The sequence below is a fragment of the Cannabis sativa genome, chromosome 8, assembly GCF_029168945.1.
Source record: "Cannabis sativa cultivar Pink pepper isolate KNU-18-1 chromosome 8, ASM2916894v1, whole genome shotgun sequence".
NCBI lineage: Eukaryota > Viridiplantae > Streptophyta > Magnoliopsida > Rosales > Cannabaceae > Cannabis > Cannabis sativa.
Genome location: NC_083608.1, coordinates 30,168,275 through 30,188,979, shown reverse-complemented (window position 1 = coordinate 30,188,979; position 20,705 = coordinate 30,168,275). Strand labels below are relative to the sequence as shown.

The following is a 20,705-nucleotide window of genomic DNA, read 5'->3' as shown; positions in this document are numbered from 1 at the left end:
GCGAGTAACCACTTAACAGCTGATGCTAACAAGCTACAAACCAAGACAGAATATGAGGGTAAGGAGTTAATCACAATTGGTGATGGTAGCCAATTGCCGATTTCACACATTGGTACAGGTTCTATTCAAACAAATACCTCAAACTCCTTACTATTAAACAATATGCTGTATGTACCCAGTATATCTAAAAATCTCGTTAGTGTTTCGAAACTAACAGCCGATAATGATGTCTCAATTGAATTATTTCCTGATTTTTGTTGTGTGAAGGATCGAAGCACCGGGAAGGTGGTTCTGCAAGGGACTCTTAAAGATGGACTGTATCGGATTGACTCAACACCAAAACAACAACAAGTTCACAATCCTTTCTCTGCTGTTGCTGTCAACAAGCCTCCAGTTACTAATGTTAATCATCATTCCCTAAAAGACCTTTGGCATAGGCGTCTAGGACATCCTTCTGTTAATGTTTTAAATCAAGTCCTTAAAATGTCAAATGTAAAATTTCCTTTGAATGAAATTCAGCACTTTTGTGATGCTTGTCAATATGGTAAATCACATGCTTTACCCTTTCAAAATTCATTGTCTAAGGCTACTGGTTTACTTGATCTGGTGCACACCGATTTATGGGGGCCTGCCCCCACAACATCACACACCAATTTCACCTACTACATTCACTTCCTTGATGATCATAGCAGGTATACATGGTTATACCTCCTTAAAAACAAGTCTGATGCTTTACAAGCATTTATACAGTTTAAAGCTATGGTTGAAACTCAGTTTGGGCGAAAAATAAAAAAATTAAGGAGTGATTCAGGTGGAGAATATCAGGCTTTTTCGAGTCTTGTTTCACAGTGTGGCATTTTGTTTGATCACTCTTGTCCCAACACTTCGGCTCAAAATGGTCGAGCCGAACGAAAACATCGTCACATTGTTGAAACCGGGCTCACACTTCTTGCACAGGCAGCAATGCCTCAAAAATATTGGTCTGATGCTTTTCAGACGGCAGTCTATCTAATCAATAGACTCCCAACCTCTGTCCTTAACCACAAAACACCCTATGAGGTTCTATACTCAAAGCAGCCTGATTATAAGCTGCTGAAAGTTTTCGGCTCAGCTTGTTTTCCTTGTCTCCGCACTTATCAAACCCATAAATTTCAGTATCACTCTACAAAGTGTGTTAATCTAGGCTATAGTAATGTTCATAAAGGTTACAAGTGCCTTAGTTCACATGGTCGGATATACATCTCAAGACATGTCATTTTTAATGAAAAAGAGTTTCCCTGTCAACATGGTTTTTTTAACAATTACCAACCTGAGAAAGAAGTGACTGTCACTTTTCCACACTCGTGGATTAATTTACCATTCAATACAAGTCCATCTCAGTCCTCTGCAGCATCACTTTCTCAGACTTCTTCTTCACACGATCAGGTAACATCATCCTCTAATCATGGTTCTCCCATTTCTGTTGTTCCATTTCACTCCTCTGATTTGTTTGCTCAGGAATCACCTCATTCACCCACTGCCAGTTCTCATTCTCCTACACCTCTGCAACATGAACATACCATTTCACCTATTCCTCAGTTGTCTCCTGCAGCTCAGATCGATGAACACGTCAACTTACCAGTGGCCCAACCTGCTCCACTCACTTCGCAACATCCTATGGTTACTCGTGGCAAAGCTGGTATATTCAAGCCACGAGTTCTGGTTTCACAAACTGTTTCTCAATCCTCTCGCCCTGGTTTACCACTGACTGTTCACGATGCACTCCACCATGAGGGGTGGAATTCGGCTATGAATACTGAAATGGCTGCTTTACTTCGCAACAAAACATGGGTGCTTGTGCCTCCTTCACCTCATTTCAATGTTGTTGGAAATAAGTGGGTCTATACTGAAAAGTTTGATGAGAATGGGGTCCTTCAGAGGCTTAAGGCACGGTTGGTGGCTAAGGGCTTTCATCAACGACCTGGAGTAGATTTTGGCGAAACCTTTAGTCCCGTCATCAAAGCTTCCACGGTCCGTGTGGTATTGACTATTGTTGTTGCTCATAACTGGGATATAAGGCAGTTGGATATTAATAACGCCTTCTTGAATGGTACATTGGATGAAGATGTTTATATGTTGCAGCCCCAAGGATTTGTTGATCCTAACAAGCCACATCATGTTTGCAAATTGCAGAAATCGATCTATGGCTTGAAACAAGCACCGCGGGTCTGGTATGAGCAACTGAGAAGTACACTTCTGCAGTGGCAATTTGTGAACTCTAAGGCCGATTCCTCCTTCTTTATGTTGAAGCATTCTGAGTATGTGATAATGGTCTTGATTTATGTCGATGATATTATTGTGACAGGGAGCAAGTCAAGGGAGTTAGAGAGTTTTATGTCACGACTAAACAAGACTTTCTCTTTGAAAGATCTAGGAGGACTGCATTATTTCTTGGGCATTGAAGTTTTTCGAGATGATACGGGCCTATACTTGTCACAGGGAAAGTATATATCTGAACTTCTACAAAGGGTGAACATGGTTAACTTGAAGCCGAGTCCAACACCTATGACGAGAAAGCCAATGTCTATACACGATGGTGAACCAATGGTTGACCCTTCACACTACAGAAGTGTCATAGGTGCATTACAATACTTGAGCCACACCAGACCGGACATTTCATTTGCGGTCAATAAGCTTAGTCAATTCTTGAAATGTCCTACCAACACTCATTGGAATGCCACGAAGCGTGTGCTACGGTATCTCAAAGGGACAATGCAACATGGAATTCACATAACACCAAGTGACAGACTCACTCTCACGGGTTTCTCTGATGCGGATTGGGCATGCTGCCCTGACGATCGAAGATCCATTGCTGGCTACTGTGTATTCCTTGGAGATTCACTGATTTCTTGGTCTTCCAAGAAGCAAACAGTTGTTGCTCGCTCTAGTACTGAGTCGGAATATAGAGCATTAGCTCAATTGGCAGCTGAACTCACATGGCTTCAAGAATTACTCAAGGAAATCAAGTTCAAACTCCCTGCAGCTCCCATAATCTGGTGTGACAACATGAGTGCAAGCGCACTAGCTGCCAACCCAGTTTATCATGCCAGAACTAAACACATCGAACTTGATGTGCACTTTATCAGAGACAAGGTTCTACAGAGGCAATTGGAAATCAGGTACATACCATCACACGACCAAGTCGCAGACTGCTTAACAAAAGGACTTTCACACTCAAGATTCCAGTTTCTTGTCGACAAGCTCGGAGTGACTACATCACCCTCTCGCTTGAGGGGTGGTGTTACAGGATAAAATTATGCAGGGTATTTTTGTCATATTGTCATGAGGTGTCATCCAAGTTTGTTGGAATATTTCCAATCCCTAGGCAATCATTGCAGCAGCCTTTATTTCCGTTACAATAGAATCTTTTTTGATTCTCTATCATTTTGTAATGATTGTTTTCTTTTTCCACGTGTAAGGCAGGGATTTCATCTCTACCATCTCTGTAAACTCTATGGTTAATTATAAATACAATTGCCCTGCATCAGCCTCCTTGAGCTGATCATTTTCTCTACTGCATTTCTTAGAAAATTAACTTTAAATCCCTTTTGGTTCCATGCATATTAGTATTTTCCAATCTAGGGCATTTCTATGGGGATTGCAATCCAGAAGGGAAGGAATGGATGCGGCTTTTCACCCCAGGGGCAGTGCACCCTTGTGTTGTTTAGACAGTTAGACTTCTATGTCAAATAGTTTTCATTAGATTGTTTGCTTTTTCTAATTATTTTGTTTTGATCACTACAAAAAAATTTACTTTGAATTACAACAAAATGTGTGACTAAAAGTAAAATAGTTGTGGCTAATTATAAATCATAATTCTTATCCTTTTAATGATATCACATATGAAGGAATAAGTTGCCACTTTTGGTGTGGGAAAAGGAAATTTCAAAGAGTAATTGGTATTCGTATCCCAATATTTATACTCTTCATGTAAAGGTTACACCTTTACCTAATCTACAGAGGGGATAGGCTATAGTGTCATTCCAAATTAGGTAACCGTCTTGAGCGCACTTCTTGGCCACATGGCAGGTAAAAGATCTGCGGTATTAAGTGACCCAAAAGCATCCGAGATCAACTTACACCGCTCTTATAGACAATGCCCATGTCCAAGACTACATGTACACCCAGACTCCTCCGGATCTGGTGTGTTCTTATTTCCTTCGCATGTTGCTTGTATGCAGAGAAGACGCCAGGCCTCTCCATAGGATAACAACCTAGGCTTGCAAAGGCTCATCTTTCCAGAATAATCTTTAAGATATCATTTCACAAATTATGTTGACTCATCTTCATGACGACATGTCACTGTCATATATCATGTCCATGGTGGTAACACACGTGCTTCAGGAAACAAGGACAACATACTTTTTGTATCTTAGTAGTTTTTCTACGAAATTTAAAAATTAAGTATATTATTTATCAATCAACATGCTAATGGAAAAATCTATAGTACACTCCCACTCCCAGAAGTTTCAATAAACCCTTCATATATTTTGGCATCAAAAAAGTCTTCATATTTCAATATATTTTAGAGATGGAGTAATATTTATCGCTTATAATTAATCTCATCATCCGCCCCTAAAAGCTATTAGTGATGGGAATTCGTCACCATTGTCTCGTCACTAATAGTTTAATGCAAATAATGATTATTAGTGGCAGAAACAAGCTCCATCCCTAATAGTCAATTATTAGTGGCGAATAATAGCAACGAGGTTCGCTGCTAATATATATTTATTAATTACTTTTAAATTAGTATTGTTATAATTCTATTTTTAAATGATACCAAATATTAAAATATAATCAAAATAATTGTAACATTTGAAGAGTATTCATTTTTTTCACATTCTAAAACACAATCCCAAATTGTAAAAGAGAATAAAGATCAAAATACTAGTCAATGAGAAATGAAACCAATCTTAGAGATACAACTAATGTTCAGAAAAGTATAAATTCAAGAACATCAAATGCATGTTTGTCTTCTCCGTTTGTCGCTTCTGTTTTGTCATTGATGCCAAGAACAAATCTTAAATATGGGTTTGTCATTGATGTTGTAGGTGCTTATAGTACCATGAAGGAAGAAGAAGAAAAAAAAAAAGGGAAATCCAAAACACAAATTGAGGGAGAGATAAATATGAGAGGTGTTGTAAGATATAGATATATGTGTATATTTATATTATTATATATTATATATATTTCAAAAGAATAAATCATGGCAGTTTTCACTTATTGACTTGGCCATATATTTTAGATATATCATTCCTATTAATATGCCACCTGATCCACTTTTATCTCAAAATTGAGAGCAACGTTCCTTATGAACGTTAGTGCACTATACATATATATATAGGCACTTAAGAGAACAAGAAGATATATATCGTAAAAGAGTTTTCATACCTATACAGTATCGCATATATACAACATATATATACATTATATATTGTTTATATATATATATAATTATTCTTGGCTGGGTTATTTTTGCTGTTTCTGTTTTCCTGGTTCTTTCATTGTAATCAGAAGACCTGTTGAATCCTGGGGGATTACTTTGTAAATCCTTAAGGACAGTGTCTTGTTTGCACGCCTCAGGTGTTATCATTTTTATTATTGTAATTATTTTTCTAACAATCTTAAGGATTTATGGATCCCAATGCTACTACTGCTGCTGTTGATAATACCTCAGGTTCTCTTCCCATTGGTGGTACTCCCTCTGTCACCGCTGCCATTAATGGAGATATATCATCTGGCATTGGAGCAATCAATCTTTCTGCTCCTTCTTCATCTGCTGCTGTTGTTCCATACTCCAAGCCATTTCCTGACATTTCGAAAATAGAAATGTTTGATGGTCAATTTTTCAAAAGATGGCAAGAAAGAGTCTTCTCACTCCTTGATATACATGCTGTTGCATGGGCGCTTTCTGAAGAGAAAACAAACACTAATGCTGATGCTTGGACTCATGCCAATAAGGTATGTAGACACACAATTTTGAGTACACTTTCTAATGATTTGTTTGATGTCTACTGCTCTTATAAGGAAGCCAAAGAGATATGGAACTCTATGATTGCAAAGTACACTGCTGAAGATGCTGGAAAACAAAAGTTCGTGGTTGGCAATCTTGATCGTTGGAGGATGGAGGATAACAAAGACATCAAGGCTCAGATTAATGAGTATCACAAACTCAATGAAGATCTCAAGGCAGAGAGCATTATCCTACCAGAAAATTTTTTGACTGGATTATTAGTTGAAAGGCTTCCTGAATCGTGGAACGAATATAAGAGTCACCTAAAGCACAAGCATAAGCAGTTGTCCCTTGCAGATCTGATTACCCACATCATTATTGAAGATACTAACCGCAAGGAACTCCAAGCTACCAAAGCGAGAGAAATGGCAGCAAAGGCGAATTTGGTACAAACACAAAACAAAAATAAAAGGTATGCCAACAAACCCAATCATTCAAATAACTCTGTTTACAAGCCTAAAGCTAATAACACCACTACCTTTAAGAAAAAAGGGAGTTGTTTTGTCTGTGGAAAGCCAGGTCATCATGCACCTCAGTGTAGAAAAAGGGTGAGAAATGACAATCCTCCTAAACCAAATGCAAATTTGGTAGAAGGAGATGATATTATTGCTGCGGTCATTTCTCAAGCTTATCTTGTGGCCAATGTGAAAGAATGGGTGGTAGACTCTGGTGCTACCAGACATATTTGTGCTAACAAAGATGTCTTTTCCTCCTACAAACCAGTAGGGGATGGTGAAGAACATGTTTATCTTGGTGATTCTCGAACTGCTCAAGTTCTTGGTAAAGGAAAAATTGTTCTTAAACTCACATCTGGCAAGACTTTGGCTCTAAATGATGTACTTCATGTTCCTAATATAAGAGCAAATTTAATTTCTGTGGCTCTATTAGGAAAGGTTGGAGTTAAGGTGTCATTTGAATCTGACAAGATTGTAATGACCAAAAATAATATATTTGTGGGGAAAGGCTATTGTAATCAGGGTCTTTTTGTATTGAATGTTTCTGATGTTATTAATAAGAATGCATCTTCTTCTGCTTACTTGGTTGATTCTATTGATTTATGGCATGCTAGATTAGGACATGTTAGTGTTAGTTATATAAATAAAATGCAATCTCTTGGTCTAATTTCTGGAGTTAATAATTCTAGTCTAAATAAATGTGAAATTTGTGTTGAAGCTAAATTAACTAAGAAATCTTGTAAATCTGTTCAAAGAGAATCTGAATTGTTAAGTTTAATTCACACTGACTTGGGAGATTTAAAACAAACTATGACAAGAGGTGGTAAAAAATATTATGTGACTTTTATAGATGACTTTTCTAGATATGCTAAGGTATATTTACTTAGAAATAAAGATGAAGCATTTAATATGTTTTTATCTTATAAAGCTGAAGTAGAAAATCAATTAAATAAAAAGATTAAGAGAGTTAGATCTGATCGTGGAGGTGAATATCTTTCAATAAATGATTTGTGTGAAAAAGAAGGCATAATTCATGAAGTAACTCCTCCGTATTCTCCTGAATCCAATGGAGTTGCAGAACGGAAAAATAGAACCTTAAAAGAAATGATGAATGCAATGCTTATTAGTTCTTGTGCACCTAATAATCTTTGGGGTGAAGCTATTTTGTCTGCTTGTCATCTACAAAATAGAATCCCCTATAAGAAAACAGGTAAGTCTCCTTATGAGCTATGGAAGGGATACAAGCCTAACTTAAAATATTTAAAAGTGTGGGGGTGTCTTGCAAAGGTCTTGTTACCTGATCCTAAGAAAAGAAAATTAGGCTCTAAAACTTCTGATTGCATGTTCATTGGTTATGCTAATCATAGCGTTGCTTATAGATTTCTTGTTGTGAAAAGTGATGTGCTTGATTGTAATACTATTATTGAAACAAAGAATGCTGAATTTTTTGAAAATATTTTTCCTTTGAAAAATGAGTCAATTTCTCATGTGCCTGCTGAAAATAATTTTGAAAATTCTTTTGAAGAGCTTAGAAAAAGCAAAAGGCAAAGGAAAGAAACTTCTTTTGGAAATGATTTTTATACATATCTTATTGAAAGTGATCCTTTAACCTTTCTTGAAGCTATTTCTTCATCTGATTCATCATTTTGGAATGCAGCAATTAATACTGAAATTGATTCCCTTATTAAAAATAAAACTTGGATTTTGGTTGACTTACCTCCTGGAGTTAAACCTATTGGTTGTAAGTGGATTTCCAGGAAAAAATATAATCCAGATGGATCTATTGATAAATTTAAGGCTAGATTGGTTGCAAAAGGTTTTACTCAAAAAGAAAATGTTGATTATTTTGACACTTTTGCTCCTGTTGCTAGAATTGCTTCAATTCGAGTTTTAATTGCTTTAGCTTCTATCCATAAACTTTTGATTCATCAAATGGATGTTAAAACTGCTTTCTTGAATGGTGATTTAGAAGAAGAAATTTATATGGTACAACCTGAAGGATGTGTTGTTTATGGTGAAGAGAATAAAGTGTGCAAATTGTTAAAATCTCTTTATGGCCTAAAACAAGCTCCTAAACAATGGTATGAGAAGTTGGATCATGTGTTAATATGTGATGGATTTTCTTCTTTAGAGGTTGATAAATGCATATATACTAAAGTTGTTGATAACGAGTGTGTAATAATTAGCCTTTATGTGGATGATATGCTTATTTTTGGTACTAATATTGACATTATACTTAATACCAAAGCTTTCCTTGCTTCTAAATTTGATATGAAAGATATGGGTGAAGCAAGTGTGATATTGGGTGTCAAAATCATAAGGAAGGGTGATAGTATAATGCTATCACAAGAACATTACGTTGAGAAACTTCTTAAGAAGTTTGGACATTTTGATGTCACACCTGTGAGTACCCCTTATGATGCTAATACTCAATTAAAGAAAAACTTGGGAGAGCCTATTGCTCAATCTGAATATGCACAAATTATTGGGAGTTTGATGCATTTAATGAATTTCTCTCGACCTGACATAGCTTATGCAGTATGCAGATTGAGTAGATATACACACAATCCCAATCGTGATCATTGGGCTGCAATAGTCAGACTGATGAAATATTTGAGAGGAACCATGAATTATGGTATCCTGTATAGTGGATTTCCAGCTGTATTAGAAGGCTACAGTGATGCCAACTGGATCTCAGATTCAGATGAGATAAAATCCACTAGTGGTTACATATTCACTCTAGGTGGAGGTGCAGTTTCTTGGAAATCAACCAAGCAAACTATTATTGCAAAATCCACCATGGAATCTGAATTTGTAGCTCTAGAGTCAACTGGAAATGAGGCTGAGTGGTTGAGAAACTTCTTAGCCAATATTCCATTGGGTATAAAACCAACACCTTCTATGTCTTTGCATTGTGATTGCCAAGCAGCTATTGCTATTGCAAAGAATAAAACCTTCAATGGTAAGAATAGACATATTCGTCTAAGACATGAAGTGATAAAGCAGCTGCTAAAAGATGGATCTATATCCATTGATTATGTGAAGTCAGAAGTGAATTTGGCCGATCCTCTGACTAAACCATTGGGTAGAAAATTAATTAATGAAACATCGAGGGGAATGGGACTTAAGCTTATTTAAGATATTAGCAGTGATAGTAACCCAACCTTTTCTATTGGAGATCCCATGAATAAGGTTCATATGGGTAACAACAAGTTGCTTGCTAATACTGCTAGCACTAATTTTGTCCCTTCCTATGTGTGAGAAGTGCTAGACTGCATAATTGTGAGGATGAGCTACTGTGCTCTTAATGAATTTCATATCCATTATGGGTGGTGTATTAAATGCAGTATATACTTGATGAAATCACCTATATGAGTGTGGAGTGGGGCCGCTCCTATGAGATTGTGGCATAATTTCTAGAGCACTCATGAATTGTCAGGCACGCGCACGGCCTATTTGCGCAACACCGCGCCAAACAGCAAAAATTGTGGGGGTGTAATGTGATTGATAAGATTATAATTTATACCAAAAAGTATTGGTTCATAGAAGCTACAAGTTTCACCAATATTCTATTTATTATGTCTTATCTTTCTAGAACTGGTTCATAGTCCAAAAGACACCAGATTCGAAGCATTTTACACTCATATATTTTACCCAGCAATATTAATTATTTTTATAAACTTTCTTTTGAAATATGTGGGGGATTGTTGTAAGATATAGATATATGTGTATATTTATATTATTATATATTATATATATTTCAAAAGAATAAATCATGGCAGTTTTCACTTATTGACTTGGCCATATATTTGAGATATATCATTCCTATTAATATGCCACCTGATCCACTTTTATCTCAAAATTGAGAGCAACGTTCTTTATGAACGTTAGTGCTCTATACGTATATATAGGCACTTAAGAGAACAATAAGATATATATCGTAAAAGAGTTTTCATACCTATACAGTATCGCATATATACAACATATATATACATTATATATTATTTATATATATAATTATTCTTGGCTGGGTTATTTTTGCTGTTTCTGTTTTCCTGGTTCTTTCATTGTAATCAGAAGACCTGTTGAATCCTGGGGGATTACTTTGTAAATCCTTAAGGACAGTGTCTTGTTTGCACGCCTCAGGTGTTATCATTTTTATTATTGTAATTATTTTTCTAACAAGAGGTCATATCTAAGGGTTTGGAGAGTCGAGGTCACAATTTTGTGCTCTAATTGGTGCATTGATGTTAGAAAATGACTGGACTGATGTGAAAGGTGTCGCACGAGAAGGGGAACAAAAAAAGTGCATGCGAGAGAGAAAGAGAAAAGAAAAGAGGTATGGTGTCTATTAAGATTTTTAATATATACTATTATTAAAAGCAGTACCTGCTGCTAATAATATTTAATATATCTGCCTCTAAAATTTTTTAAAATGAATGTTGGAAACTCTTCCACAATTCATATTTACTAATAGATAAATTTTTTACACTAATACTCATATTAAAATAAATTTACTTATTATTTGTCCATTGTTAGTGGTGAACTCGTAATTGTTGCTGCTAATAATGGAGTTGTTGCACTACCATAAAACTAATGTCGTATGATGGTTTTAAAAATATGATGTGGATGTTGGTATGACGATTTCACACTGCTTTATACTGTGCAATATCATGCTTGTGGTGACGTGTTTTAAAAACATCATGCCACTAGATAACATTACCATAGAAATTATCATACAATAAGACCACGATTTTACTATAACTGTCATACCTTGTAGTCTATGGTATGACAATTTAGAGGACACTATCTTACCATATACAAAAAATGAGGAAGAAATTTCTCATTATTTAACCACTATTTATATTCAAAAAAAATTAATATTTATTTCACCACTACAATAAGACTAAAATGAATAAATAAAATTGATCTATTCTAAACATGAAGAGATTAAAAAAAAAATTAACTTGTTATAGCATATATAATTTGGCTGCTACTTTACTTTTTTCTTGTAGTGGAAGTTTTCTATGTTTAATCTTATATTATAGAGAAAATAATTTGTAGTGAAACTTTTTTTGTGGTGGAACTTTTCTAGGTTTAATACGTATTTTATTATTTATTTAATTAATTTTGAATTCATTTTAATTAATTAATTAATTAATATATCTTGTAGATTTTTAATATTGAATTTTTTCTATTTAGACATTACAAAGTCTTATGAAGGAACACAATTGTTATGGTCTAATTAACTGATTGTAGTGAGAAAGTCACAACTTTTGTATTTTAGTTTTTCATCCAAATTTAAATATTTTATATTAGTTTTTTCATATAAAATAAATTGAGTGTATTTATGAATCAACTAAAAATATTATTAGAAATCTCTATAGTATATTCTTAAAAATGTTTATACACTTTTTTATCAATTTGGACATTCAAGAGAGTTTTTTATTTTAATTTTTTTATACATATAAATGTGTACATTGTATTTGTTTAAAATCACATGTAAATTTTAAGAAAAATTAAAATAGTTTATAGCGCTAAAAATAGAGTTCAAATAATTATTTACCACGCGTTTAAGAAAAACCAGTCACACATGTAATAAAATATTTTAACCTTATTTTCAAGAATATAAACTATTTAAAAAATAAATAAAATTTATAGGTGATCCTAAATAAATATAATATATATAATCATGAAAACAAATTTGACTAAAAAATTTTATAAATCAAATTTATAGGGGTGTACCAAAAGAGTTCTTTCAAGTTGTATACTTATAATTAGTCAATATTAATTTATGTCTCAAATACAAATATATATATATACATATATATTCTATAATATTTTTACTGCATTCTCAAAAAGCAGTATCCCTCACTTGTTTTAAGCAGGGCCGACCCTGAGTGTCGGCGGGCTAGGCGTGCGCCTCAGGCCCCCGAATGCTCAGGATCCCAAAATTGTGAAAAAAAAAATATTAATATATAAATAAAATATTAAATATGAAGAAAATATGATAAAAATTGTTTGGTGTAGTGGTAAAAGGTCTTACTTTAAAATAAGAGGTCATGGGATCAATTCCCAACTCCTATTTTATAATTTTTATTAAAAAAATATTTAATGTGTAGTTATGAGGGATTGAACTTTGGATCTCTTAAGTTTTTTTAAAAACTTTACCATTACACTAAGCACTAAATCTATTATTTTATTATAGTTAAACTATATATAGGGGCCCCAAAATTTAATTTCGCATTAAGCCCCATATACCTTACGACTGGCCCTGGTTTTGAGCAAGCAATTTGTTATAATTTGAACTTCTTAATGGGGCATTTGGTATGGTGTTAGATATGGTGGGAATGAGAATGTCAACTCAACTCATATTTAATAAATTAAAAGTTAATGACCCAAAAATTTATGTTTCCAAGTAGATTTTATTTTTTATGTTTATTTGATGGCAGTGTTAATTACCTTCTAACAAACACACAAATTTGTGTAATTACCTTCAAGTAAACTCAATTCCAATTTTCTCTTAACATTTGAAACACATCCTTAACCTATGTTGCCTCTAACTTAAGCTACCATCTCTAAATCAAGTCACCTATCAAACACACAATAATAGATTTATAAAGAACTTACTTGGAAAAATTCTAGACCAGCTTATCGAAAATCTATAAGCATCCATTCCCATCTCCTTAAGGTATTGTATATCTTCCTGTTCAAAGTTATTGAAAATTGATATTTTTTTATTTTATAGTAATTAATTATATAAGGATATGTACTTGATTATAATTTATATTAATTATTTTAAAAAAAAAATATGTGTACTTACATTATAACGGTGGTACTGATCCACAGCAACATCAGCATTAGTACGATCACTTATCATACCTTAAATTGGAACAAAAGAATAAGTCATTGTGAAGAATTATATAAAAGTAATAAAATCTATATCTAAAGATTGTACGCAAAATGATTGATATAAAGTGTAGAAATAATTTAGGAATAGTGGATATGTAAATATAGACAATCAAATAATAAATTATTTCTACTTATGTATGGTTGAGTCACTTGAGTGTATAGTATAAAAATTTATTTATTCCACAAAATAAAAGTATGAGATTTTATTTAAAAAACTTAATTTGTAGTTATTGAACTTTTTAAATATTTTTAAAGAGAAACAAATTAAAAGAGAAGAAACCAAAGGATAATTTCTTATTGAATGAGTGGCATCAAAGGATGCTATATATTACACTTTGAATAGAGAAAAACAACTCTAACTACTAACTGAAAGTTACAGCTAGCAATCACAGCTTAGCCAACAATCATAACAGAAAATTGGCAGTAACTCACTAATTGTCTCAACAAGCCCCTCAAACTCAAGATTGTAGCATCTTCAATTTTTATTTTATCTCTAAATACATTCAACTTTACACTAGAAATTGCATTTTTTTAGTCTACCTGCAATTTGACCAATTAAAAGTTTTAAGTTTGTAAGCAGAATAAATCTAATATTTATTTTTAGCAGTATAAGTACTCAATGTTTGTAAAACTGTAATTGTTCTCTAATTTTGTTAGTACAGACTCTGTTATTGTCTTAAACATGATACATATAAGGCTCGAATTCTAGATCATTGGGTCTAGATAGAAACATGTAGTATTAGTTACTTCTAAATATTCTTTTAATAAATTCAAAACGGAGTTTGTACTGACAAAACTGGAAGAAAAATACAGTTTTACAAATATTGGGTACTTATGCCGCTAAAAATAAATATTAAATTTATGCCGCTTACAAACTTAAAACTTTGGGTGCTTATGCCGCTATTTACCCTAAATATTAACAATTTGGGTGGACAATAAAATAAAAATGTCACTTGGAACATATTTGTTACTATTTAAAATAGTTTATTTGAAAAATTTATAGTAAACCCTAAAAAGATTGTTTTGGTATATTTTTTATTTGTTTTGGCATTTAGTGAAGTTTTTTAGTTTTTTTTTTTTTTCTATATATTGTACTTATTTAAGGCAATCTGTAAATTTTTCAAAAAATATTAAATAATTTACAGTGCTAAAAATAAAGCTCGAACAATTATTTACGACGCATATAAGAAAAAGAGTTACGTGGGCGTGCAACAAAATAGTTTAATTTTTTTTTTATACGATGAACTATTCATAAGTTTTTAATAAATTAAAGTATTTTTAAATAATTACAACGTATATAATTATTAAAAAAAAGATTAAAAACTTTACTGAATGCGGAAACAAAAAAAAATAAGTGTACCATAAGAACCCTTTTAAGAGGTATACTATATAGAATTGCTGTATTTTATTTTATAACTATATAAACTGATATTTTTAATATCTATGAGCATCTGTATTGAAAATATTAAAGGCATTATTATATCTAGCACCACTATAATGCTCTCGAACATAAATTTTTATCAATCCAGATTTCGAACAAACAGATGGAGTTAGTTAAGAGTGGTTAGTAATTTTTGTAATTATTATTGAATTAAAATATATTTTATATTAACATCAATAATCATACAAAATATTTAGAGAAAATTCTATAGTGCTCTTTCAAAGGGGTGCACCACTCTTAAAATAGAGTTTAAATAATTTGTTACAAGGATTATTTTTTTTTAATTTTATTTAAATGCTTATGAAATAAATTGTTTGAGCAGCTTTCCATATTGTAAATTATTTTAAATTTTATAAGATGTCTTAAATAACTATATAACGTATAAATCATTAAAAAAAAATTATACTAAATTTTTTTAAAATGTCAAAACAATAAAGGATACATCAGTGAACACTTTTTTAGGGGTGCATATATCTTATGATGATATTGAACATTATTAGTATCCAAATAACATTTCTCTTTTAATTATTGCAGAATTAATGTTCTATGTGCATAAGTTCTTGTTGTCTCTGTATGCTAATATTTAAAATTGGAGCAAGTATAAAATAAAATGTAACCAGGAGTGTGTGAAAAAGTGTCCCATATAGAAAGGCCCCTTCCCTCTTCTTTCACTGCTCCTTCATACTGAAATAAAAATTAACCATTTAGACCAATCATATTTTGTTCAAGGCGAATTGAGAAAACTATATATTTTACACCAGTAGTAATATCAACTTTGGATGAGCAAAGCCACAATCACAATTAACAAAACTAAGAAATAAAAAATGTGAAACATATCTCTCTCACTAAGCATATAATATATATACAACAAAAATTGTCCACCACACACACTCTTCAGAAACTTCTCTAATTAATTCATTATTTTGATAAGAGTACAATTGTTATATTCCTATTTAATTAAATCCACTTTCCCAAATATAATTCGTTTTTGGTTTGACAAACCATTGGGATAGATACTAAACAAATAACAATTCCAATAAAAAAAAAAAGTTATATTTTGTTAGTTGTTAAGCATCTCCTAAATTATTTTATTACACCACAATGTCAATATTTACTGATGTGAAGATGAATACGTTGTTATTATTATTATTTCAATAAAAGTACAAACCTGAAAAGCAGAGGAAGCCGTTCCAAAAACAAAATCCTTTGGAAAACTTGCTCGGTTAAGGTCCGAAAAGCAAAGTTGGAACAAACCAAAAACCACTATTAAAGTGACCAAAGCTTTTCTTTTTCTCCTTTCTAACATCGTAAAATTATTCATAGATTTTGATGCAGACTGGCAAGAAAATATTTAGTATATATTTATAGTTGGGTACAGAAAAATTGTGGGTTTGATAAATTATAATAATCATTACAAAAAGAAAAGTGAGCGGAAGCCTTGAGAGAAAGAAATGAAAAAAATAAATAAATAATCGTTGTGTTGTAGAAATGTTTTCTTTGTTAATTTGTTTTTTGTTATTATTTTTATAATGAGGTTGCTTTGATTTTATCTTTATATTGTTTTACTTTTCTTTGTTATCTCCTTGTATTTAGAGATTAAATATTAGAGGATTCGAACATTCCTCTATGAAATGAAAAGTTAGAACACAACAGACGCCCCACGCGTAGAAAAAGAGAGAGACTTTGGATTGAACGGAGAGGAAATGCTTCGTTTTTATAGATAAACGAAGCAAGCTCCCAATTATATATGTGAAGCTTCCAAGAAAAGTTTGTTTCAAATGTTAATAATGTACATGCGCCTCTCTTCGTCCTCTCCTCGCCGGCAACTCCATCCCATCTTCCATATACAACCTATTAGCACGGGCGGAGCTAGGATCAAATAGTAGGCTATCAAGCAATATATAAAATTGAAGAAAATGTTATGATTTTTAATTTTTAATTTTCATAAATATTAATATCAATCAATATATATATGTATATATATTATCTCAATTTTTGCACTCTAGCGTGGCATCACACGCTGGTGACACGTGGAATTGACTCCCCATATTTACCCGAAGGAGATATTCCGAACAAAACACCACTTATACCTGCACGGACGAAGTCCTCCTGGCCGAGCAGTGGGCAATTCAAATAGCATATCAACACTTAGCAACTTCAGCACTTGTATCATGAAGCACAAAAGTAATCCCTATAAATCTGGGATCGTATCACAGAGATATGGCAAGCTGTCCAAATCCCTGAATCAGTGTACTCTATATATGTAATGTGTAATCTTACCAATTATAAACATTGTAAACAAAAGGGAAACCTTCTTTTAAGCTCATAGCCCTATAAATAGTGATATATTATCACTGGGCAAAGGGTCAAAAGAATTATCTAAGAGAGTATACTCAGAGATTTCATTGTAAGATCTCTAAGAGAAGAATCATTATATTCTTTGTTCTTAAGTCAATACAAATCAAGAGGAGTAGGCTATTACCGAATTGCTCGGGGCTGAATCTCTTTAAAAACTTTGTGTTCTTTATTTATCTTTTCATATTATATCTATATTATATCACTTATCGCTTACAATTAAGACTCATTTTCGTTGGCTAAAAGCGAGGTCAACAAAGTTGTTGAAAACTAGCTTGGGAAGTAAACACGGCACAAGTACGGCAATAGCGAGTATAATCTCAACTAAAGAAGACAATCCTAGTGGTTCAAACACGAAAAGAAAAGATGATTTGAAAGAATCATCTAAAAATAAAAAGAAACAGAAAAAGCACGACAAGTATGTTTCGATTTATTCAGTATACACTGAGTTGAATGAAACTCGTGAAAACATATTTCTTGCAAATGAAAATAGGATTACATTTCGCAAACCTGAACCCATGAGGCATGTGAGACATAAGCGTGACTCAATAAAATATTGCCGATTTCACAAAGACTTAGGGCATACTACTGAAGAATGTCGACAATTGAAAGATGAGATAAAGAGTCTGATCTCGCGTGGATATTTCAGACAATATGTAAGACATCAAGGAAACGAGCCAAACCAGCCAAACAACCCTAATAACCAAAATAACCATAAAATGCAACCTCCCCCTATTGAGGGCGAGGATATACTGGTCATTTTGGGACAGCTGCATCTTGCTGAAAACAGTAATAATGCCCAAAAAAGATATATCAATGAAATAAAGAATGGACAATCGGCATTTGCTCCAGAACCACTGAAAAAAAAAAAGCAAAATCAAATGAACCTCTGATTATCTTCTTGAAGGAAGATACAAAACATGTGCAGTACCCGCATGTTGATCCTCTCGTTGTAACATTTTAGCTCGCCAACAAGAGAGTGAAGAGAGTATTAGTGGACAATGGGAGCTCAGTCAACATCCTGTACAAGGATACATTGAAGAAAATGACGTTAGAGAATGCGAAGTTGAAGCCTTGCATGGTAAGCTTGTGTGGATTCACAGGTGATAGTGTCGACAGCCAAGGCATCATCAAACTTCCATTGATTGTAGGAGAGCCACCATTATCAGCGACACTGATGCAAGAAGTCTTAGTTGTTGATCTTTCATCTGTTTACAATGTATTGATGGGTCGTCCTACATTAATTGGACAAGGGGCAGTAAGCTCTATCAAACACTTGTGCCTAAAGTTTCCAATGCAAGCGGGAGTAGGAGTAGTCTGAGGCGACCAATTATTGTTTCGGGAGTGTTATCGCATAGAACTTCAAAATAGGAGAGCTTATCATCAATTGATGGTAATCATAACGGAAGAAGGCGAGAAGGAAGATGATGATCTAGATCCCAAAATCCAAGACAAAAATAACCAGCTCAAACCTTTTGAAGAGCTGGAAGAGGTTATTTTAGATCCATATAATCCCGCAAAATGTGTATACATTGGGAAGAATTTGGATGAAAAACTAAAATAGCAATTAATTGATTTTTTAAAGGCAAACCAGGATCACTTTTCCTGGAGCAACTCAGATATGATAGGGATAAACCCTAATATCATTTGTCATCATTTAAACATCGACCCCAGCTACCTAGCAAAAAGATAAAAATGACGGTCGTTAGATTCCGAGAGACAAGGGGCACTTAAAGAAGAGGTTGATAAATTGTTGACTAATGACTTTATACGTGAGGCCTTTTATCCCATGTGGATTTCAAACCCAATTCTTATCCCAAAACCAAACGACACTTGAAGGACTTGTATTGATTTTTCAAACTTGAATAAAGCATGTCCTAAAGATTGTTTCCCACTACCCAGGATTGACCAGTTAGTGGATGCAACAGCAGGACACGAGCTGATTACTTTTATGGATGCATATTATGGATATAACCAAATTAAAATGCATATTCCTGACAGGAAACATACAAGTTTTGTAACAAACATGAGATTTTATTGTAATAAAGTCATGCCATTTGGTTTAAAAAATTCTGGAGCGACGTATCAATGACTCGTGAATGGCATGTTTGAGAACCAGATTGGATGAAATATGGAAGTATACGTCGATGATATGCTGGTAAAGTCGATAAAGGGTAAAGATCACACGAAGGATCTCGCTAAATGCTTTGATATACTTAGAAAGTATAATATGAACCTTAATCCAAAGAAATGTTCTTTTGGGGTTTCTTTGGGAAAATTTCTCAGCTTCATAGTAAATGCGAGAGGAATTGAAGCCAACCTAGAAAAAATTAAGGCCCTAATCGAGATGCCCTCAACAACAAAACCAAAAGAAGTTCAAGCTTTGACGGGGAGAATGGCGGCATTAAATAAGTCAACGAACAAATGCCTTTCATTTTTTAATATTTTTGCGAGGCAATAAAAGATTTGAATGGATAGAAGAATGCGAGGAAGCTTTTAAAGGCATAAAGAAGTATTTATCAACGCCTCCAATTTTATCCAAAACAATAACTGGAGAAACTTTATATCTTTATCTAGCTTTCCCAGAGCATGCCATTAGTGCGGCCTTAGTGCAAGAAGGGAGAAAACACCAACAACCTGTTCACTATGGTAGTAAAAGGTTACTGGGGGCAGAATCGAGATATCCCCCTCTTAAAAAACCTGCATTATGCCTAATTCATGCATCTCGAAAATTACGATCATATTTCAAGACACGTCAAATTAAAGTCCTAACAAATCAACCACTAAAATAAGTTTTATCAAAACCTGATGCTTCAGGAAGATTGATAAAGTGGTCGACTAAATAGGGACAATTTGATGTAACCTACCACCCGAGAGCATCAATCAAAGGTCAAGCTTTGGCCGACTTCCTAATTGAAGGTATAAACTTTAAAGAAGACCCAGTTGTTGAGCACGAAGCGAAAACTTGAAAGTTATATGTAGATGAGGCTTCAAACGAGAATGGCTCAGGGGCAGGAGTCATAATGATGTCGTCTAACAAATTCAAATTCCACTATCCATTAAGATTCCAATTTGATACTTTAAACAACAAGGCAGAATATGAACCCTTGTTGGTAGGTTTGAGAATAGTTAAGGCATTAAAAATCAAGAATCTTACATGCTTTAGTGACTCACAACTGATTGTAAATCAAGTCTTGGGAGAATATCAAGCAAAGGAATTAAAAATGGAAAAATATTTAGAGAAGGTTTGGAAGAACATGGAAAAGTTTGATTATTTTAAAATTAAATAAATTCCAAGAGAACAAAACTCTAAGGCTAATGCATTATCAAAACTAGCATCCAAATATGATCTTGACAAGTTGAATTTAGTACCAGTTGAAGTCTTGAGCGACCCAAGTATATGTGAAGAGGAAGAAGTCGAGATGATAGATACTTCACCAACATGGATGACACCTATAGTCAAGTATCTACTCAACGGAGAACTTCCTAT

At 33.5% G+C, this 20,705-nt stretch overlaps 1 protein-coding gene across 1 annotated transcript in view; it reads right to left on the bottom strand.

The window, feature by feature from the left end:
• LOC115700010 (beta-glucosidase 40-like) overlaps positions 1–17,180 on the bottom strand; it is a 59,269-nt gene extending 42,089 nt beyond the window's left edge. Inside the window, exons 1-4 of the mRNA XM_061102756.1 lie at positions 16,029–17,180; positions 15,478–15,544; positions 13,331–13,389; positions 13,138–13,213 (exon numbers count right to left, since the gene is read on the bottom strand). Of these exons, the coding sequence (XP_060958739.1) occupies positions 13,138–13,213; positions 13,331–13,389; positions 15,478–15,544; positions 16,029–16,181 (355 nt within the window). The 5' untranslated portion in view covers positions 16,182–17,180. The remainder of the gene's footprint in view (positions 1–13,137; positions 13,214–13,330; positions 13,390–15,477; positions 15,545–16,028) is intronic.
• Between the last annotated feature and the right edge of the window lie 3,525 nt (positions 17,181–20,705).